This window comes from Calliphora vicina, chromosome 5 (assembly GCF_958450345.1).
Source record: "Calliphora vicina chromosome 5, idCalVici1.1, whole genome shotgun sequence".
Taxonomy (NCBI): Eukaryota; Metazoa; Arthropoda; class Insecta; order Diptera; family Calliphoridae; genus Calliphora; species Calliphora vicina.
Window position 1 is genome coordinate 49,755,977 of NC_088784.1, and position 24,282 is coordinate 49,780,258.

Sequence of the window (24,282 nt, forward strand, 5' to 3'; positions counted from 1 at the left end):
TTAGTAGTTTGAAGATGGTAACAACTCTTTATTTATTCAAATGTACAACAACAGAATTAAATAGTCACTCAATGTTTTTTTTATACACGTTCGTAAATTCTCGGAAATACAGACACAATTTATAATGTACACGAATTTACTTGAAAAACACAACACACTCAGTTGATGTTTATTCGAAAAGTGTCTCTGATAAACTCACGATCAATGGTCAACGGGAAGCTTTTATTTAATAATGCCCACAGATATGTTACAGTTTACTATTACAGCACTGTTATTTGAAAGCATTATGCTACTTTTAAATCAGCCCTTAAAATCGTTATATTTGAATTCAAGTACAATTTCGCAACAAAAAATACTATGAGTTGTTAAGCAAAGAAAGACAATAATAATCTTATCCAGCATTCATTATGGCCCTTTACTATTTATTGATCTCAAATCTTAATGATTACTTATTTTGTACTTTATTTACTATGTACCAAGATATATTAATTATATATTATATTATATAATTAATATACCTTGCTATGTACTATTCTTTAAATTTAAATATATGGATTATTGTTAATTGTAGTTTTTATATATAGAGCGTGTGCCAAACGGTAGCAAAGTACTAGGGTAAATTATAATTTTCCTATGGTGAGAAAATTTTATAATTCTGCTGTGCCATGAAATATCTTTTGACTCTGATAAATTCTGACAACTGTCTAGAAAATTCAAAATACATACCAAGAATTTATACGATTTCCAGACTGTTTAAATATGTTTGCATTTTATTTAGGATTTACAAATTAAATAAACATAAAATAACACAAATTTACAACATATCTTATCATATTTTAGTTTGTATATTTTTTTTTATTTATTTTAAGTTTGTCAAAATTTCTATTCGTTTGTCAAAAATTTGTGTAGCCCTATGAGCTAAGGAAATTTTATTCACCACATATCTATCAAAAATTTACTTTCCCTCATACTTTGCTACCGTTTCACACACGCCAATAGTAATTAGTTTTTATTAACCATATAAGGCCCTTAAGGGCTCGGTTATGTAAATGAAGAATTAATAAAAAAAAAGAATTTAAAGTCAATACATATAATAGTACATTTCTCATATATTTGGAAAACAATCGGATCGTTATGGGTATCATTGAATAGTGCTTCAAAATAACTTTAATATGATATAATGGTACTGTTTATTAATATTGTGAGCCAAAACTTCCTTTTTGAATTTATATGACAGTACTTCAGAAAATTTTGATATACAGAAAAATTGATTTTAGCGAAGCCGGTGTTCGATACACCCAAGAGTTTAAAGTGCCTTCGCCAGACCGAAGGCCGGCAATACAGAAAATATGAATATTAACAGAAAAAACAACAAGTAAGAAAGTATGGTCGGTCAAGCCCGACCATATAATACCCTACACCAATGAAATGAGTAAAAATATTTTTCTTTTAAAATATCAATAATTTATATTCGTGAGTGATTTTCGGAAGTGTGTCTTATATGGGAGCTATGACCAATTATGTACCGATCACCATAAAATTAGGTCGTGTGATTTATGTCTATATGAATTTTTGTTATTTATTTATTTATGTTGAATTTTGTGTATATACCAACATTTTTAAGTGATTTAAGCACCTTAAAGTGATTTTCGGAAGCGGGTCTATATGGGAGCTATGACTAATTATGGACCGATCGTAACAAAATTTGGTGACACGAATTTTGTATATATAAAACTTATTTGGAGCGAAATTTGTGTAGATACATATATAAATTAAACATTTATGACCGATAAAGTCCAATTTCGAGAGGACATTTGATTTTCGGAAGCGGGTCTATATGGGAGCTATGACTAATTATGGACCGATCGTAACAAAATTTGGTGACACGAATTTTGTATATATAAAACTTATTTGGAGCGAAATTTGTGTAGATACATATATAAATTAAACATTTATGACCGATAAAGTCCAAATACCCTCCCCACTATGGTGGTGTAGGGTATAATTATAAAAATATAAACTGTTACTGGGATCTTGATTTGTTCCCTTTTATTGTATACCTTTTTTGTTTTTTATTTTTTTTTTTAATTCTCAAAATTTATGGCAAGGGTACGTAAACGCCAGGGTATCCCACACGATTTAAGTAAGTCCCTAGTCGACCTTCATCACATAGGAAGCTGGAACGCTTAAAAGACTTCACGATATGTGTTATCGCTGGCTGCGATGGTAAAGGGCGAATTTAACAACACCAAATAAGAACAAACTAATTTTGCGTCAGTGTGCGTGCGTTTGTATTACTACGTTTATACGCACGGCTTATTCGCAAATAAAAATATTGCAATTAGAAAAAAATGCCGCATAAACAGTGAATTAATTTTTTATTTGCGAATAGCTAACTCACGAAAACAATTCCTGATTAACGACACTATTTGCAAATAAGATATTAAGCATTGCCATATGTTTTAACGTTTTTAGTTTATTAAGACGTTTTTTAAATATTTCATTGCGTTTTTGAATTAATTGGATTGCAAGACGGACAAGAATTTTTGATTCTATAATTTTTACATTTAAAAAAATAAAAAATGTATCATATTTTATTCAATAAAAGAGCTACCAAATAATTACATTTTACCATCCGGCATCTCATAAAAACAAGAATTTTCCGTAACTAATGTGACATATAAACAGAGAGTTAGTTAATTGCAAATAATTTTTATTTGCGAATAGGCTACGTATAAACGTAGTATATATGTGCATTTATTTCTACTAAAAAATCATTAAAATTAATATAAAAGAAATATATGTAAATATAATGCAACTACTTACCGCAGTGCTTTTCCCTTATGAACTGATTTTAAATATTCAAACTCTATGCTACTTACATTTTCGACTGATTTGCGTTCCATATTTATACATATGAAATTAAAAATATCTATATTTTTTAAAATTTAGTTTTTCTCACACCAATTTCAAATGTGACTTGTTTTGACAGTTCTTGTGAAAAACTTTTCGCAAAACATTTTTACAGAAACACTTTTCTTTCAATAATTGTTGAAAAATTATTTAACCTTAGCTTTCACAATAACGATTTTATTCCGGGGTCCGTCAGCCTTTTCCTGGGTCCGTTACAAGAAAAATATGACACGTTGTTTTGTATGTTTTCTTTCTGTAATAATTTTTATTTTATTCTCAAAATATTAGTTTTATTTGATATAAATGAAATGTATGTGTTTATTTCTCGAGTTCTCCTTCGCCAGCAACTTCTTTTCTTCTTATAGCTCCTTCGGCTCGGCTGTCATTGTTTTCTCGCTCGGCTGTCGTTGTAACACTCGTTCCTCGATGATTTGTAACCTCCAATGACTCCTTAGCCCTTGCTTTACACACGTTCTGGTCCCGCTGTCTTTGTTGACCTTCTCGTTAACAGCCTGTGTCGTGTTGGATAACCACTAGCAGGATGCCAATAAGTGTTTCACGTCTAGCTATTGATGGATTACTAGCTACAGAAGAAATAACTAGCTACAGACACACACTGAAATACTCTCGATTGTGTTCGATAACCACTTCTGAGGTATTTCGTGTTTACCCAGTCCAATGTTGTGTTAGATAACCACTAGTTGGAACTGTGCAGGTTCTATTCTACAACGTATAGAAATTCAAGTCGTGTTAGGTAACCACTAATGAATCTTTGTACTTCTCACTAATTTCACTCCGTGTTAGAAAACCACTAGGTGAAATGTTTACTTTATAATTTTAAAATTCAATGTCGTGTTCGAAAACCACTAGTTGAATTTTAATTTTTACTTTTATTAATATTTATTATTGATCTTACCCTTTATGCCGATGAGCTCGAACTGACTTACTAGTCCTTGTTCTGTTGCCCTTTATATACAAAAATTGTAATCCTGATCCCCACTAACACCTACAGCTTCTTTTGTTTTTTTCTGTAATTTTAAATACATCTTCCAATGTATTTTGTTCCTAGTTGTTTACAATTTAAGTGATCATTGCTGTTATTGTAGCTGGTTACTTGTTTGTGACTCTGTGTTGTTGTTGGTTGTTTATTTCAACTTAAATTCATGTCCGTTATGTACAGTGCAGTACAAAAGTTTTCGACCATTATAGCATTTTTATGTATAATAAAAAAAATTAAATATTTTTTTCTTTGGACAGTGCAGTGTGTTACTCAGTTGACTTATATATTTTGGAATTTACAGTGCGCAACAAAAGTAATCATACAAAAACTAATATAATGGTGTTGTCTTTTTCAGTACAATTTTGAAACTAACAGGGTGGGACAAAGTTTGTCTCACAAGACTTGTCGTCATAGTATCTACCGAGGTAGATATTTGGATATTCAGTTGTTAATAACTGACACAGTTTTTATCAACTTTGAAATTGCTTTCAGCTCAGTTATCAAAATTTGCCGAATTTTTAGAAAACAAACAAATAAAAAAAATTAAAGTAAGATTATAGAAGTTTTTTTATATTTTATATTTTTGTGTATACGGGTTTATGAATATATACCGTGGTAGATACATTCAAATTTATGATAATTTATATTGGTTTTGTTACTTAACTAACTTTACTTTATACTATCATCGAAAATTATTCAAAAACTTATCTTAAATACATTCAATTGCTGTCTTGTTTGTCTCACAAGACTTGTCGTCACACTGCCCCCTTTCTTCGGAAATAAAACTGATGGATGAATTTTACTTATTTATTATCCCAATACCTTATGGTAGCGGAACCAAATTTTGAAATTCTAATTCTATATTGTTTCTGTTCGAATTCATTTAAAAAATTCAGCCGTCTTTTGCGGTTTGGGTCTTTTAGTATTCCAACGACATAAGCCCATAACTCCTTGGGGAGTCTCTCCACCGTAAGGTTACTTGTCGCCCATATGATTTCATTGTCGCCCATATGATCCAATCTAACCTCCCGTATTATGGGTTCTGTTGGTAGCTCTGGTGTCGCCGGTATCAAATGACATATCGGTTGTTATGGACAGGACGTCATCCCCGTACCATTCTTCTACCGCCTGATCCAGTTCTCTGGTAAGTCCTCTTTGCCCAACGTTAGGTCGATTACCGGTGTAGTTTCTCCTTCAGATTCACTGCTGCTGAGATCGAGATCTTCCTCTAGGATTGCCATTTGTTTGGCCGAAACGTCACATTCCATTTGTTTGGCCTGGACATCTTCTCTCTCTCTTACCGCAATCCGGGCCAGACACACCTTCTTTGCTCGAGTGTGGGTTTGCTCTTCAAGCGCCAGGTATCGTTCCCGTAACTTCTGGCGAGTTTCTTCAAATTTGTTATTTTGTTTCTCCATAATTTTTGTAAGAGAGTTTTATGGTTATTTGTTTATTAAAGCTGTAAAGGGGACAACACTTGAAGTTAATCTACGGACATCACTCAACATTGAATGGTTTTAGTTCACCCAGATGTGCAGTTCTTCTCCTTTTCTGTTGATCAACTATCTCTACTATAACCGGGGAGATAAATTTTTCCACTACGTATGGACCATCATATCTTGGCGCTAACTTTGCAGAGAAACCTTCAACCGCTTTTGATAAATGATGTTGTTTGACCAACACCTGTTCCCCCTTTTTAGGTTTCCATTCTCGTCTTCTTAGGTTGTAGTATCTTCGCTGATCTTGAGCAGCTACCTTTATATTTCGTCTCACCAATTGAAAAACCTCTTTCAACATTTTGGCTCGCTCTCTTGGCTCAACATTTTCTCTTCCTGTACCCCTTGTAACCTCATCACACAACATACCTGGTAATCTGGCTTCCGTCCTTGAACAATGTAACTAGGGCTATAACCTGTTACCTCCGAAACACTTGAATTCACAGCTAGCATTATCTCAGGTAAATGTTCATCCCATGTTCTCTGATTATCTCCTGCATATTGTGCAATCATAGTTTTCACCGTGCGATTTACTCGTTCCGTTGGATTCTCTTGTGGTGTATATGGTGCAGTTAATTTGTGCTGAATACCGTACCCTGACAAAAATTTTATAAAATATCTACTAGTAAATTGTGTACCGTTGTCTGTAACCAAACATTTTGGTGTTCCAAATCGACCTATTATTCTTTCCCTAAGACCCTTCTTGTAGCCTCTTGTAACCTCACTTGTAGCCTTTCTCGCTGGTATTAGCTCTGTCCAGTTCGAAAATTTATCAAAGAAAACTAATAGCATCGCATTACCATGTTTTGATCGTGGTAGAGGTCCTACAAAATCTACGCAGACAGTCGCCCAAGGCTCCTCTGGAATCTGTGTAAACATCATTCCTGCTGGTTTCTGATGGCTGACCTTATACCGTTGACATGACTCACAATTCCTTACGTATTTTGCTACTTGTCTGAATAACCCAGGCCAATAATAGCGGTTGCATATGCGCGTGATGGTTTTCCGTATCCCCATATGACCTGCAGTGGTTTCGTCGTGACTTTCTCGTAACACTCGTTCTCGCAAATGTTTAGGCACGCAAAGTTTCCATCTCATCACGACTAGGAATATGTCGGTATAACTGTCCATTTTCCACTATAAAATCTGAAAATGTTTCTGGTTTTTCTTTGACCTCCTTGATTTTCCGCTCTAGCCATGTACATTTCTCATTACATGGTTCTACAGATGTTGTGTATAATGTGTTCAGTGGTTCCCGTGATAACGCGTCAGCTACCACATTATTCTTACCTCTACGATATTCTTTTTTTATTTATTTATTGAAATTCATAGTAATATAAAAAGTCCATTTGGACCAAAATAACTTATATTACATAGTTAAATTACCTGAATAAATATACATTCAAAAAAAAATTATGTTCAAATAAAATCTTATTCGATTTCACTTAAACTTAAAAATACTTATCACATTGGCTCCCCAGCCTCGAATTAAAAAATATTTTTATAAAAGAGATTATCCCATAAATAGCAGCAAGATGAACTTAAATTTAACACTAGTCAAATAAAGCAATTATATAAAAAAGAGAAGTAGTTGGAAATGTGTATGCTATATTCAAAATTCACCAAAATGTCTCAGCAGTTTCAGACGAAAAACATTATTCGTGTGAGAAAATATGCGAAGTTCAAAAGGCAAATGATTCCAACAACGAGCAACTTTCACTACAAAAGATTTCTCAAATAATGTACTCCGTATTCTAGGTATTACAACCTGAGGATTTCTTGTGGAACGAGAAAAAGAAAATTCAGAGCATAGTTGAGACGGCAATCCACTTTTAATCACCTTATAGAACATCAATAGATTCCGAAGTGTTATGAAGTCCCTAAAAGAACAATCTTAAAATGTTCTTACATATCCAGAAATATGCATACGTCTTCGGACATTATAAACATAACGCACAATCATATTCACAATACGATTCAATCTTTGGATGTTATAGGACATGGTACCAGAAATAACTTCCAGTCCATAGCAAACATGTGGCATTAAAAGGGCATAGGCCAATTTCCGTTTAATGGCATGAGTTAGATACATGTTGCATGAGTAAAATCGTCTCAGAATACCAACAATTCTACCATGTAAATGGTCAATGTGATCAGAAAAATTAAGCTGGTCATCAACATACACACCCAAACACCTAAATTGACTAACAAACGCAATCCTAGATCCCCCAACAAAAACATCCAGATCATTTAAAGCAGCACCAAACATCATGGCCTTGGACTTAGAGGAATTAATCTTGAGCGCATTTTCCGTTGACCATTGCTCTATGTGATCAAGAGTATAATTTACGATCGATTGCAATACATCATCATTATCACGATTTGTACTAAATAGAAGCAAAATATCATCATATCATAAAAACGGACTGCATACATTAGTATCAATGTGTTCTGAAAGATCATTCACATAGAGTATAAAGAGCAGAGGTCCCAAGACCGAACCCTGAGGCACACCAGAATTTAAAGGGAGTATATCCGAACATACACCCTCTAACTCCACAAACTGAGATCTATCCGATAGGTAAGAGAAAATTAACCTGCAAGCTGACCTAGAAAATTTAAACAACACCCTCAACTTATTAATCAACGTACAAAAGTCAATTGAATTCGTTAAATCAAGCGATACCAATGAACAGATCTTTCCTTAACCCTGTGACGAATAATATCAGTCAAATTAAGCAATAACGAAGTGGTGCTATGCCCGCGACGAAAAGCATACTGCGAAGGACCAATACAGCTCCAAACAAAATAATGCATTTAATCTCTTACAACATGTTCCACTACCTTCGATAAAGTCGGAAGTATTGAAATAGCCCGCAAATCATCCACACTTCGAACAGATTTAGTCTTAGGGATGGGAACAATGCGTGCAGTTTTCCAAGCTAAAGGGAAAACAGAAGATGTTAAAATGGAATTTACATGATGAAGAAGAAGATGCGAAATATATGGATAAATTATCCTAATAAATCGTATGGACATACCATCAACACCCACAGACTTGGACTTAACTTTACACAACGCTGCAAATACCTCATCCGCACTAATACACCTAAACGAGAAAGATCCTGCATCATCATCCAATAAATTAAAATCAGGACAATTGAAATTATCTGAGGTTGAACTATCCACAAAGTACATATTGACATCATCAACGCCAATTTCAGAACACAAAGAATCACTATTAGAAAAGCCCCCTTGCTTCAAAACTCTCCACAATCCAGAGGTGTCCAAACCAGAATACAATTTAGTATAATATTTCCTCTTTTCCCTACGAATTACATTTTTGGCTCTATTCCTATATCGACAATATACACCCCAATGCTCATTTGACCTTGATAACCGAAAGTTCAAAAAAGCTAAGTCCCTCAGAGATTTAGCTAACAAAATACCCTTACACTTCATCCACCCATCACGATCATGTCTCAATTTTCTCTTAACAACCGGAACAAATGTATAAAGTGCAGCAATCAATGACTGTAGAAGAGAACATTTATATTCAATTATGGTAGGCCCAAAAAATGAAACTGCATCAAATTCAGACAAAAATAAGAGCAGGCCATCCCAGTCAATCCCATCAAAATCCCTAAACTCTATATAATCTTGGAAACAGTAAATTTTCATTTGAAATGTCGCATATATCAATGAGTGATGTGAAATAAAAGGACATAGCCCCTGGTCAGCAAATTCAATTATTCTAGAATCACTCAGCAACCAAAAGTCCAGCAGCGATGTACTACCATGAGCCACATCAAAATACGTAGGTCGTGAGTCATGAAACACAGATAGATTACACCTAACACACATCAATCTCATTTGGTTAGCCCTTAAAGCATTAAACATGTTGCAATTGAAATCTCCAACAGCAACAATATTAGAATATTCTAAAAACAACGAATAATGAGCATTCTCAAATGTAACCAAATTTCCATGTGGCAAATACACAACACCAAAGAGCATCTTGATATCATCTAAACAAAGTTCAATAAATACAGTTTCACAGTCAATCTAAATACTTAAAACAACTCGGTATTTTAGTCCATCAGCTATATAAATACAAACTCCACCACCTGTATTGACTAACCGATCATTTCTAATTATCTTATAGCCAGAAATAATAATCGAAGCACCAACAATATGTGGCTTAAGCCAAGTTTCTGACACACCAATCAAGTCAAAATTACCAGCAAAAATAGTTTTAATCTCATCAAATTTAACTCTGCCCTTAATGTTATAATAATTCAGTAACAACCACAACCAGCTATCAAAAATTATAAGGATTGAGATCAATAAAAACACTTAAATTTAAAGTAAGTAATGCTTAACGATTCTTCATTTGCTTCATTTTCATGCAAGCAAGATAACCTACTATATCTTATATATAAAAAGAAATGTACATTTGGATGTCACCACTAACTGCGAAAACGGGTGGACCGATTTCAACAAAAATTTCAGGGTACGTTGGGGATGGTCTGTAGATGGTTTATGTGAAGTTTTCACGAAATCGGCATCGTAGTTCCGGAGATATGGCATTCTTCTGTACGAGTGTTAGTAACTGAACTCCTCCGTAACGGCTGAGCCGATTTCGATGAAATTTTTTGTGTGTGTTTGAGTTTGTCCCTGGATGATTTAGATTCACAATTGACCTATATAGGTACAATGGGCGTGGCACCTCCCATACAAAATAAAAATTTATTATTGCATATCTGAAGAACTATTATAGTGGCAGTCTTCAAACTTTGTATGAGCTATGGCAGAACAACGTTTGCCGCTTTATACAAGAAAGTTAATAGCATATGGATATTTAGTTTTTTGACATTGTATCCAATATAATCTCAATTAAAAACTCCCTTGTATGGCGTATCAGTTACTTATAATAAAATATGTATAAAGGGTCTGATAAATTATAAACAGAAGATAATAAAACTTTAATAACAGTGTTCTAAACTGAACTTTAAATAAATTCAATTTGAGTTTAATTCACTAACATTTTAATTTAATTTAATTAATTTAACAATTTAATTTAATAATAAAGAGGGTGCTGTGGCTTAATTGGTTAGCGCGTTTGCATGATATGGTATTTGTGGCCTGGGTTCGATTCCCAGCCGCTGCCAATCAACAACATCAGTTTATAATAATTATTACTTTACTAATAACTAATATTTATCACAGCGCCCTCCTTCGGTGGTATAACACTAAAACGCCACCGAAGTAAAATAATAAAATAAAGGTTGTTGGCTTGACTAAGGCTCCATCTCACCACCAGAGGCGCTGCAACCTGCACTAATAACAAACATAACGCGCAATTGCAGAGTTGTTAAATAAAAGCTTTTCTCCTCCATTCACCACCTTTTCCTCTACACTCTATCCCCTTTCCAAAGAAAGTAACACATTTATATATAGGCATAATTAATTGCCTGAGTGTTACTTCTCCTTTAAAAAAAAAAAAAATTCAGACTAAAAATCTCAGCAATTCATTACATAAAACTAATTCTTAAGCATCATTAAATTTATTTCATAAGAATTCATTCATTGTTGAAAAAAAATTTAATTAATAATTAATTTTACAAAGCCTTGTTTCATACAAGAAAAACTTGAAATTAGAAACATTGCTTGCATGAAGAATCAAAATAAAGAAATGAAAAAAGATAATTAGATTAAAATACTAAAAAAGGTATAAAAAGTAATGAAAAGTTTATAAAATGTTCCCAGCATTTCTAGTCAACAAGGCAGCACATTCACCAACATCATAAATAACCTCTTTAACATCACATAATGTAAGTTTGGCTCTAGACTTATCTGCATTCAAAATTTTGTACTTTATAACAATTTTCTGTCGAAGCATCTTACGGCATAGAAAATTCAAATTGGAAGCTACAGGAGAGTAGTGATCATTCAAATAGACACGGCTGTCAATTTCACCCCCAATAATATCATTCACTTTAAGTGTTCGCTTCTTAAAATATTCTTTCATAACACTATCACGTATGCCAACATTATTAAACTTTGTTAGAATTTGCCTCTTATTGTTAAAATAGCATACCAGGTTAAAATCACGGCTTGATACATCAATGTTATAAATGGAACATAAAGTTACCACAACAGAAGTTAAGTCACTCAAGCCAGAGGGGAGGCCACTTATTACAATATCACCCCGATTAAGCCTATGATGCAATAAATTATTCTCCAATTCTAAAGCAGCAAATTTGGAAGTAGTTGATGAGTCAATATTGTTGATTAATTTACTACATGCCACAATATCAGCTTTCATATCCTTTACGCAATTTGACACCTTGTTCTTAAAATCACTTAGAATCTTCGCCATGTCAGCCTTAAAAGAATCACGATCCTCTCGACTAGTTACAACAAAATGATCAAAGCTGTCTTTCAAAGATCTAATTTCATTCCGCATCGAATCATCATTTTTGCTACCGTCTGGTCTTTCAGTCAACAGGTGCAGATGTTTCTCAGACACTTTAGCACAAGCCAGATGGACCCAAGATTCACAAATATTTCCTTTTCAATGACTAAGATTTTCCAACAGTACTCTTGCATACTCCACATATAACAACCTTAGTAGCAGGCATAATTAATTTATCAAAAGGTTCAATCAGCATCAACAAACTCAGTAACAGTTACTCGTCCAGCAAGTGTGCAACAACAACACAATATCGTTTGGATGTAAAAAAATCAACGAAACAATCTCAATCAATTGTTCATCAACAATTTAATATTAGCTTTTAATAGAATTGATAAAAAACTTTATAACTTTAATTCTTTATACACAATTTAAGTGTTTTTTAGGAATAAATATGACAGCTGAATTACAAACACGCTTTATTCAGGCATAGCGTTGCCAGATTCTATTCTATATATATATTCTATATATATATATTATATTCTATATTCTACCTCAAAAGAATACTGTTGCAACTCCAGAGCCCATCGAGCAATTCTTCCTGTTGGATTCTCTATACTATTACGCCATTTTAATGAAAGATAGTCCGTTATAACTTTGAAATGATACCCCTCCAGGTACGTCCTCATTTTACGTATTCCCCATACAATCGCAAAATATTCCTTCTCAGTTGCTGAATAGTTACATTCTGCCTTGTTCAGTTTATGACTAGCATATGCAATTACTCGTTCTTCCCCGTCGATGTTTTGTGTTAAAACCGCACCTAAACCAAAATCACAAGCATCTGTTTATTAAAATAAATTGTTTGGAAAAATCCGGACATGCTAGAATTGGAGCTCCTGTTAGGTGATCCTTTAATTTTTCAAAGGCCTCCTGTTGTTCTTGCCTCCACTTCCATCTTATTCCCTTCTTCAGCAGTGGTGTAATAGGCTCCACAATTTTTGAAAAATTTGGGACAAATCGTCGATACCATAATACGACCCCTAGCACTCTTCTTATCCCTTTTACAACTCTTTTATTGCAACAATTTTCTCAGGATCCGTTTGAATTCCATTTTCTCCCACAACATGGGTCTATCACTGCAGGTCTCATCTACCCTTATTGATGAGACCCCTGAGAGTTTTCCGACTGCTTTCTGCAACAATCAATTGTCTTGACGTCTGCTCGTCCGCAATCCCAACAAAATAACCTTTTCTCGTTTCTACAAAATCTATATCCGTGACCCTCCTTACCACATCGTCTACATGCTAAGCTGGGATTAAATCGCTCTGGTTCATTCGAGGTATTTGTGGTATTCCTTACGGTGCTGTGTTGGGATGTTTCCTTTTGTCTTCTCTGTGGTGCTATTTCTGTCTTTGGTTGGTTTTGTAAATGCTCTGACTCCACCTCCTCATAATCTTCCGCCAACTGTGTCAACTCGTGTAGATTCTGGAAATCCTTTCTTTTGATGTACATTCTATAACCTGTTGTCGTATTAGTATATAATCTATCTAACCTCTGTTCCCAGCTTGTCTCATCAGATCTTGCAAATCCACCATATATGTTTTAAAAAACTCACCCGTGCTGTTTTCTAGCCCGCATCCTGTCTTCTAGCTTATTAAGATAACCTGACGGCAAGAAAAACGCTAAAAAGTCACGTTTGAAGCTATTCCATGAGGTCCATCGCCTGTTGTTGTTTCGGTACCATGTTAACGCGAAATCCTTCAGTAATTCCGGCATCGTGCCAATTCTTCGACTCGTTCCAGCCATGCAATAGGGTCTTTGGTGCCATCAAATTTAAATGGCAACTTTCTTACCTGCTCAATCACCTGCAAATACTCTGCTCGTTCATCTCGCTGCTGCTCGTGATAAGGGGTCGGTGTTGGTTGAACATTTACGTGGTTCCTGAAAGTCTCACCTGTTGCTCCGCTACCATTTACCTGAATCTGGGGAACTATTGAAGAGAGTCCCTGGCATTGCTTCCTGTTTTGCTGGTGAAACGGCTTTTCCATGTTTAAACTCCAAAGTCTCCAGTCGTTGCAATTCCTCGGTTTGATGTTCACCGACTTTAATAAACTCGGAAAAAGTTTCCTTAACTCCTCTACCGTGCCGCTTGACGCCAGACCAAAATCCTCGGCATATGCCACGAGTTCTTCCCTTCTCTGACTGTACACCCAGTTGATCTTCACCATCCTGCTCACTTGTTTCTGTCTTTGATACTCCTTGATATCTGTGTTTTCTTCTTGTTAGGTCCCTGCTCGGGCGCCAGTTGTAACGATTTTATTCCGGGGTATACTCAGCCTTTTCCTGGTCCGTTACAAAAAAAATATGACACGTTGTTTTGTATGTTTTCTTTCTGTAATAATTTTTATTTTATTCTCAAAATATTAGTTTTATTTGACATACATGAAATGTATGTGTTTATTTCTCGAGTTCTCCTTCGCCAGCAACTTCATTTCTTCTTATAGCTCCTACGGCTCGGCTCGGCTGTTGTTGTTTTCTCGCTCGGCTGTCGTTGTAACACTCGTTCCTCGATGATTTGTAACCTCCAATGACTCCTTAGCCCTTGCTTTACACTCGTTCTGGTCCCGCTGTCTTTGTTGACCTTCTCGTTAACAGCCTGTGTCGTGTTGGAGAACCACTAGCAGGATGCCAATAAGTGTTTCACGTCTAGCTATTGATGGATTACTAGCTACAGAAGAAATAACTAGCTACAGACACACACTGAAATACTCTCGATTGTGTTCGATAACCACTTCTGAGGTATTTCGTATTTACCCAGTCCAATGTTGTGTTAGATAACCACTAGTTGGAAATGTGTAGGTTCTATTCTACAACGTATAAAAATTCAAGTCGTGTTAGGTAACCACTAATGAATCTTTGTACTTCTCACTAATTTCACTCCGTGTTAGAAAACCACTCGGTGAAATGTCTACTTTATAATTTTAATTTGAATTTTAATTTTTACTTTTATTAATATTTATTATTGATCTTACCCTTTATGCCGATGAGCTCGAACTGACTTACTAGTCCTTGTTCTGTTGCCCTTTATATACAAAAATTGTAATCCTGATCCCCACTAACACCTACAGCTTCTTTTGTTTTTTTCTGTAATTTTAAATACATCTTCCAATGTATTTTGTTCCTAGTTGTTTACAATTTAAGTGATCATTGCTGTTATTGTAGCTGGTTACTTGTTTGTGACTCTGTGTTGTTGTTGGTTGTTTATTTCAACTTAAATTCATGTCCGTTATGTACAGTGCAGTACAAAAGTTTTCGACCATTATAGCATTTTTATGTATGATAAAAAAAAATTAAATATTTTTTTTCTTTGGACAGTGCAGTGTGTTACTCAGTTTACTTATATATTTTGGAATTTACAGTGCGCAACAAAAGTAATCATACAAAAACTAATAAAATTGTGTGGTGTTGTGTTTTTCAGTACAATTTTGAAACTAACAGGGTGGGACAAAGTTTGTCTCACAAGACTTGTCGTCACAGTATCTACCGAGGTATATATTTGGATATTCAGTTGTTAATAACTTACACAGTTTTTATCAACTTTGAAATTGCTTTCAAGAATCCAATGAATTGAAAAAAATCGCTACAGGCCAACGTATTGTTGCTCTTTTGGTTGGATATTGAGACTCATGTTTTTCCCGTATCAACACCTCCTTTAGTTTTATTGTAAAATTGGATGACTTCAGACTTCTGTTTTTTACCCGAAATATACGAATCGCGATGCATAGGTGGCTGTAAAATTACTTCTTATAATATGTATTAGATATTTTGATACAAAAAATTAGTATATAAATAAAAATTCTAACACAAATTGAATGTATAAAGTCATTATCTACCCAGGTAGATACCATGAGTTCACGTAAAAAACTGTCTTCATGAAAGCGAAGGTTAAATGACAGATAATTCTCGCAAAGTCAAGATACAGAAACACTTGTGCGAGAAAAAGCATACTTTGTTTCATTTAACACTGTGTTTGTTCAATCGTTTCATGCGGAAAGTTTTCCGATTCGAGAAATACAGAAACGGGCTACAGACTTACTTTACGACTGATTTGTTTTTTTAATTGTCTATAGCGGTGCCACCTGTCTATATTTTTTTGTATATTGTATGAAAACATTTTCTACATTTGAGGTGGCACCCAGTTAAAGTCGGTAAATAGGTTTCATAGTTGTATTTAATAGTTATTCAGTCTTTGTTTACTGTTATTGAGGTTATGTTTTCAGTTTGCCAGTTTTAAAAAAGAAACCGATTTTACAATAACAAATCTACACGTGATACACATACAACAACACAAAATTTCTCACCACACAAGAAAAAATTTTTGTTTTGATAAAACAGCTGTTACGGTTTGTCAGACGCCCGTGAACAAACAACCAGAGAAAACAAACCGAATACAGCTGACTATTTTTTGTTACTGTCGACACCTTGGCGCATATTCAGAAATCATAACTAAAGTCGGAACTAGTAAAACAGAAACTAAAAAATAGTCCATAGATAGTTGTAGATCTTATTCACAATTCATAACTAGCTTAGTTACTGCTTTGACATATAGAGAAAACAAAATATCGATAATATTTTGATCGATATATACTGTAATTAATTAAAAGACTTATAAAGCTATTAAGAGACTATTTTTGTTCTCTAAAAATACATAAAAAATTTATAGTTATAGGCCCATAATCATAGTCAAACACTAAACAAATTTAAAATAAAAACCCGCTTTATATTATTTCCCAACTATAGTCAAAATTAAAGTATGTTTTAAATTGAACCGACTTTAACTGGGTGTCACCTCAAATGTAGAAAATGTTTTCATACAATATACAACACAACGAAATACAGACAAGTGGCACCGCTGAACAGCTGACATAGAAAATTAAAACAAAAACCAAAAAAGGTAAGCAATAAAAGTAACCGGGACAATTAAAGAAAAAAAGTTTTTTGTGGTGGAAAAATGGAAAAGATAAGATTAATATCATAATTACGATATTTTGGTACTAATTTTATTGATAACTGTTCAATAATTGCAAAATCTCTACCAATATCTTGTAACTTAAACATTTTTTACTTTGTGACGAACTTTTTTACTCGGCGAAGAACAGCTGATGCTGTTGTTAAACGAGTTAAAAACAACTTCAGCTAGTTTTATATTGTTACGAAATTGTACTTGAATTCAAATATAACGATTTTAAGGGCTGATTTAAAAGTAGCATAATGCTTTCAAATTCGAATATTCAGTTAAAGAACATTGTAGAAAGTACACCACAGATGGCGTATGATCTAGAATATTCGAACTTTGACAGTTAAAGAGCTTTCTAGATGGTAATGCAGTGTTATAAATAGTGGCAGAGGTTGCAGTCGTGAGTGAGTTGATCAGAGACGCTTTTCGAAGAAACATCATCTAAGTGCCTTAAAGTGTGTTGTGTTTTTTTCAAATAAATTCGTGTACATTATAAATTGCGTCTGTAATTCTGAGAATTTATAAACGTGTATAAGAAAACATTGAGTGGCTATTTCATTCTGTTGTTGTTGTACATTTTTAATAAATAAAGAGTTGTTACAATTTTTAAACTACTAAACGGCTTTTATTTGCAATCAAAAGTATCCGGTTTATTTAAAGGAAATAAACCAGCGTTTTGAAAAGGTTAAAACGTAACAATATTTATACCATGTTCACAAGATGGCATTATTCGTCATTCACGTTTTTCGCCATACAAAATTTCAAGTGCGAATTACCTTGTTCGTACGTAATTCAGTTTGAATTACCTTATGAATTACGAACGAATGACTGTCATCTCTAATTTTTATCGATTATTTATGTATCAAAATCAGCTGTCCAAACAAAAATGTCAAAACAAAACAAAATAAAGAAAAAGATTTTTGTATTAAATAAATAAATTAAAAGAAATAAAAAGTCTGATTAAAGTTAAAGCCACGCAGCTCTGCCATTCTTTCTAATGAAAATAATAATTAAATTATATTTGTTTAATTAATAATGCTACAATTTTATGTTTTTACTTATCTTTTTTATCCATTGCCAAATTACAAATTTAAAATTCGCACCAAACAAACAAAATAAACAAAAAAAAAAAAACAAAACAAGAAGAAGAAATAAATAAATGTCAAACTGAATTACGAATGTTGTCGTGCAAACAGGTTGATTCGCAATCGTAATTCAAAACGCGAATTAAGTAATTCAGGCTGCAGTGGAAACATGACATTAGAGTCGACTTCAGCGTCAGAAGTATACTTTAACTTGTCTATGATAGACCTAAAGTCCACTCTTAAGTAAAGTCGAGTTTAATTCTCTTAAAATGTACTTTATTTTTGACTATGATTATGGGCCATAGTTTGTATTTAAATCAATTAAAATAAGGGTATGTAGAATGAAATTTTTCAATAGAATGTTGTTGGCAAAAAAAAAACACATCTCTAGATTATTTTCTTTTTGTATACATGTATTAAAATGAAATCAATCAGCTGTTTTTTTGAATGTTTAGTAGTTGGCATTTAGTTTATTTAGTGCTGAATGTAACCAATTGTGAATAACTTAAATAGGTACTTAAAAAGTCAACACTTGGTGATCGTTTATGAATATGCGCCCTTATTATTTGTTTTGTTGTGAATATAAAAAAAATAATTTGTTATTGTAATAGTTTGTTAAAATGTCTAAATGAAGTTTGTTGCATATGAACAAACCGCAACATAACCCTAAAATAAACTAATCATTAAAAAATTGCAATAATCTGATATATACAGAAAAAAAATTGCCAAATTTATACAAGACAATGGGCATTATATCGGGAAACAGAAATGATAAGTGGACACTCATAGCAATCGAATGGCATAGTAACTTATTTTAGAAAAACTTAAACGTAGGGGGTAGGCCCATTCAAACTTTGATGCCACAATTATATAAGGCATTGGGCATCATATCTGGGAACGGGAACGATAAGTGAACACTCATAGGAATCGAATGGTATAAAAACTTATTTTGGAAAAACTTGAACGTGGGGGCACAAAGTGTACAGAGGCGACACGGCAAAAAAAATATATTTGTCTCTTTCGCTCGAAACAATTCCAACTGGTTTGGTTTTGTGCTTATTATATAGTTGTTTGTTTTAACGCACTGTCTGTATTAAACCGCAAATTTGTTTTCTCTTTCTATCGAAACAAATTTTCAGAGTGAAGCCAGTTTTTGACACATCCCAGAGGAGTAAATTATTTAATTTTTGAAGGGAATTATTTCACTGGGAGCTATTTCACGGTACAGTTTACGTATGATAGAGTTGCTCATATGAGAACTCATAAACAACTCTCTCTATTTTGTTAGAGAATAAGATTTACAAAGAAAGAAAATAGAATTGGTGAATGTACTCAATGTGTATTACTCATCTACATACACACAACTAAACTTTTGTTTTCTTTTTATTATGCTATTATACAGTCAGCGTCTAAAGAAAGTGTACAACTTGTTTTTACATTTAAAACATTTTATTTACATATTAAAAAACTATTTTTTCTCCAGTTCTAGTATATTTAACAAAACATTTAATTGTTCTCTTCCAATATATAAACAAAAAACTAAACTAGTTCAACTGCAACAAAAACAGTAACAACAAAACCAAAAATACTCCATTTTTAACGCGTCAAAAGAAAGTGTACAGTTTAGGGAAATTAGAAGAAAAAACGTGTTTAGTATTTTATTTGACATCTTTTGGGTTTTAAAACAGTTTCAAGCCTCCTTGGCATTGTTTCTACCAATTTTGATGTCACCGATGTTGGGATGTTGAACCACTCTTCCTGCAGGATTTCGTGTAGAGAGTCATTGCTGGTAATATTTCATTTTCTGATCTGTCTGTCCAAATGCTACCACAGATGTTCAATGGGATTAATGTTCGGTGACTGTGGGAGTTGTTCCAGTTGTTTCGGTGTATGATACAACAACCATTCTTTAACAAGTTAAGAAGTATGCATCGGATAGTTGTCCTGTTGGAAGATCCAGGTTCGGTCTAGATTTAATTTTCTAATGATGGGTTCCATATTTTCTATAAGAATGTTTAGGTAATCGGTTTTGCTCATCAAACTATCAATAAATATGAGTTTTCCCATGCCACTTGCCGCCATACACCCCCACACCATCACCTAACCACCACCATGCTTTACGGTGGATAGTACATTTTTTGGTCGAACTCTTGATTTTTGCTTCTCCAAATTTAACTCCTTTTTTTACTTCCGAAAATCTCAAACTTGCTTTCGTCCGTAAACAGCACATTATTCCAAAACTATTTTCTTGGTTTTTATACCTGTTTGCGAATTCTCGAAGTCGCTCTTTATTTCGTTTGGAAATGTGGGGTTATTCTCTCGGAACTCCACCATATAGAACATTTGGGTGTAGCGCTCGGCGAACCGTACTGTTACTAACTCTCACTCCAGACGAATCTGTTAATTCTTCGCATAATTTTACTGCACTTACTGTGAATACTTTCTTCACTGCTCTCACAATCTATCGTATTTCAAGGTTGTTAAGGCGTTTTGGTGTTCCGGCACGTTGCTGATCTTCTAAAATTCAAAATTTTTTTGTTTGTCTATAATTTTTTTTTACAGTATTATGGCTTCTTCCTATTATAGAGGAGATTTCACGTGACGATTTGCCTTCATTTTTAAATTTTATGACTTACTTTCTTGTTTCAATTGCAGTTTGTTTTCCCATTTTGGTTTTAGAGTTCTCGCGATCAAACAAGAAAAGCTACTATCTTAAACTCTCATGAGACTAGCAGCAAGATCCACAAAAAATTATAATCTAGGCAAAAATAAAGAATAACAATATATTTTTTTATGTAGCTAGAAAAATCTTATTGCTATTCTAAATGTGTACACTTTTTTCTGGCGCGTTAAAAATGGAGTATTTTTGGTTTTGTTGCTACTGTTTTTGTTGCAGTTGAAATAGTTTAGTTTTTTGTTTATATATTGAAAGAGAACAATTAAGTGTTTTGTTAAATATACTAGAACTGGAGAAAAAATTGTAATAAAACGTTTTAAATGTAAAAAGAAGTTGTACACTTTCTTTTGACGCTGACTGTATATGTACATGATTTCATGAAACATTAACAAAATACATGGGTTTTTGCTTATATCTCGGCCATTTGTGAACCAATTTTCTCGATTTTAAATAGCAACCGAGCCGGAAGAATTCCGGAGATTTTGATGTATCAATCATGTTTGTAAGTTATTTAGGGGATTTGGAAAGTTGATTTACACACAGACGGACATGGCTATATCGACTCCGCTATCTATAAAGATCCAGAATATATATACTTTATGGGCTCGCAAATGAAATATGTAGAAATTGCAAACGGAATGACAAACTTATATATACCCTTGCCACTCATGGTGAAGAGTATAAAAATGAAATTTCAAAAAATTAAAGAAATAAAATGTACACATACGTTCAAAACAAAAAGCTTTTTTTTGAGCTTGCCACTTTTGGAGAAGGGTATAAAAATATTGCCACAATTATATAAGACCTTGGGCATCATATCTGGGAACGGGAACGATAAGTGGACACTCATAGGAATCGAATGGCATATATAGAATGTTTGGAAAAACTTGAACGTATGGAGTAACGTGAACAAAACAACGAGAACAAATCGGTGTAAACAAAACAACCTGTAGCCCGTTTCTGTATTTCTCGAATCGAAAAACTTTTCGTATGAAACGATTGAATTGCAACAAAAACAGTGTAAAATGAAACAAGATATGTTTTTTCTCGCACAAGTGTTTCTGTATCTTCAGTTTGCGAGAATTATCTGTCATTTAAATAATTTTCCAGCAATTATTGGAAGGATGTGAGAAAAACTGTTTCTGTAACAATATTTTACGAAAAGTTTCTCACAAGAACTGTCAAAACAAGTCATATTTGAAAATGGTGTGAGAAAAACAAAATTCTAAAAAATATAGATATTTTTAACTTCGTATGTATAAATATGGAACCCAAATCAGCCGAAAATGTAAGTAGCACAGAGTTTGAAGAGCCACACTTTACTTTTTGTTTTATATTTAAATGATGACAATAAATAAAACACAATTGTTATATTTTGGCATTTTAAATTTTTTTAGCCTTTCACTGTTTAGGGTTTACTATAATTTTTTCTTTCGTTGACGTTTGTCTTGCATTTGACACTTAATTACTGGAAATATTCCAGTAAGAACATAATTTGTGTTGTCTGTTTTCGCATTCAAATACAGAAACACTTTTTTCTCGCACATCGAGAAACGATGGAATTTTTTGTTTCACACTTCATGTGAGAAGTTTTCCGATGCGAGAAATACGAAAACGAGCTACTGGAAATAAAAGAAATAAACCTGAAAGAGCTGATTATACGTATGTTGTACAAAACAACTTAAATTGTTGTGGGGCTAATAAACACTCTTTATATTTGTTTTGTAAAAGTTTGTTGGTTTGTAACAAACCGCAGTGGTGACAATTTCTGTATATTTGTTATTGTAAAAGTTTGTTTGCTTGAAAGCTTTTAACAAACCGCAACATAACCTTGAAATAAACAAAAAAATTAACAAACAATGAATGACAAATAATAAATTTTAAATGCATTTACAAAAATTATGTCAAGAGATACGTACCACATAGTTAAATAGGAACGTAAATAGGATGTTCATGGGTAGAGTCTAGGGCTATGCAAATATTAATTTAGAAACAAATTGCCAAATTTATATAAGACAATGGGCATCGTACCGGGAAACAGAAACGGGATATACTCATTCGTAGGAATCGAATGCCATATTAACTTAATTTTGAAAAACTTTTAATTAAGAGGTAGGTCCATTCTAACTTTAATGTCCAAAACCATTTTTCATAAGTTTAATTCAGAAAAATATTTGCTAAAATTATATAAAGCAATGGGCATCATAACAACATACTCCATTCCCACGACAGCCGGTTCTACGCACCGGAATGACCCGAGCTCACTCGGCCAAGGGCTGTCAACCCAGCAACAACAACTTTACAATTTTTAATCACGGAGCTGCACCTTCCGGCATTGCTGCTCCGCATCCTACTGGTCCGTGCCGGAATTGAAGTAAATCCCGGACCATGGTTCTGCACGGTTTGCCAGAACCGACTGCACCACATGTCAACACAATTAAGGTGCAACTCTTGTTTGGGCTGGTGTCACCTTAGGAATTGTTCCGGACTAAATCATGAAAGGGAGTGGTCGGAGAATTACGTTGCCCCATGCTGCCAGCGACGTAGTTCATCGGCGTCTTCGGCATCATCGTCGTCATCCTACGCCACACCTCCACCCTCCCCACCGCAATCACAACAACAGCAGCAAATACAACAACAGCAGCAGCAACAACCATCGCCGCTCACACCATCGATTGCAGTCCGTAGACCTGGGGTGATATCCATATTGCAGTTCAACTGCAATGGCCTCCAAGGGAAAATATCTGAGATAACTAGATTTGTGCGCCAACACAACATCGTGGTCGCTGCGGTCCAGGAGACAAAACTTACGAGTAATTCCAGTCTGCAAAGTTGCAACGGATACAACGTTCTCCGAAAAGACCGCACCAGAGGCAACGGTGGAGGCATCGCGTTTATTATACACAATACCGTGCAGTATAGGGCTCTTTCTCTCGATCTGAATTCTAGAGACCAATATCTTGAAGTTCAGGGTATTGCGGTCAGATCGGGAGATACGGAGTTGGAGCTCTATAATGTCTACATTCCGCCAGTAGCCAGTTGTCCAACAGGCTACCATCCCGACATTAGGACCTTACTAGATGGTGATACTCGTTTGGTCCTAGGGGATTTTAACGCTCACCATCAGCTCTGGCACTCAAGTCTTGGGGAAGACCAGAGAGGAGCGTCACTGGCGGAACAGATTGACGAATCCACCTTGTGCGCAAACTACACGATCTTCCAGTCTCGGACACACCACAACTTTACACGCCAACTGAAGTTGCAGAAGCCATCAACACAGCTAAGCCTTCAAAAGCAATAGGACCTGATGGGATATCCATGCTGATGCTAAAACACCTAGGCGAGCGGGGAGTCGAGTACCTGACAATGGTTTTTAATCTGTCAGTGAGGAGCTTAACAATACCCGATGTCTGGAAAATGGGTCGAGTGATCCCATTGCTAAAACCTGGGAAAATCGCGAGTGAGGGACAATCGTACAGGCCGATTTCCCTCCTGTCACCTGTAGCGAAGACACTCGAAGCTCTTTTCCTCCCCCAGCTGACCCGTCAACTACCAGCTGCTCGTCACCAGCATGGATTCCGTAAAATGCACAGTACCACCACAGCATTATCCGCCATAGTCACTCAGATCTCACAGGGCTTAAACCAGCAGAGGCCTTGTGAACGAACTATCCTAG

General features: G+C 34.4%; 1 protein-coding gene across 1 annotated transcript; it reads left to right on the forward strand.

Annotated features, from left to right (window-relative positions):
• The first annotated feature begins 21,870 nt into the window (after positions 1-21,870).
• LOC135961236 (uncharacterized) lies at positions 21,871-23,907 on the forward strand. Its single transcript, XM_065512729.1, has 2 exons — positions 21,871-21,894; positions 22,927-23,907. Exons 1-2 carry the CDS (start codon positions 21,871-21,873, stop codon positions 23,905-23,907), a joined length of 1,005 nt encoding a protein of 334 aa, XP_065368801.1.
• The last annotated feature ends 375 nt before the right edge of the window (positions 23,908-24,282 follow it).

Coding starts and splice junctions, on each gene's coding strand:
- LOC135961236 (XM_065512729.1), top strand. CDS start 21,871: ATGGAACCCAAATCAGCCGAAAAT. Junction 21,895..22,926: donor AACCCAAATCAGCCGAAAAT/GTAAGTAGCACA, acceptor TTAATCACGGAG/CTGCACCTTCCGGCATTGCT.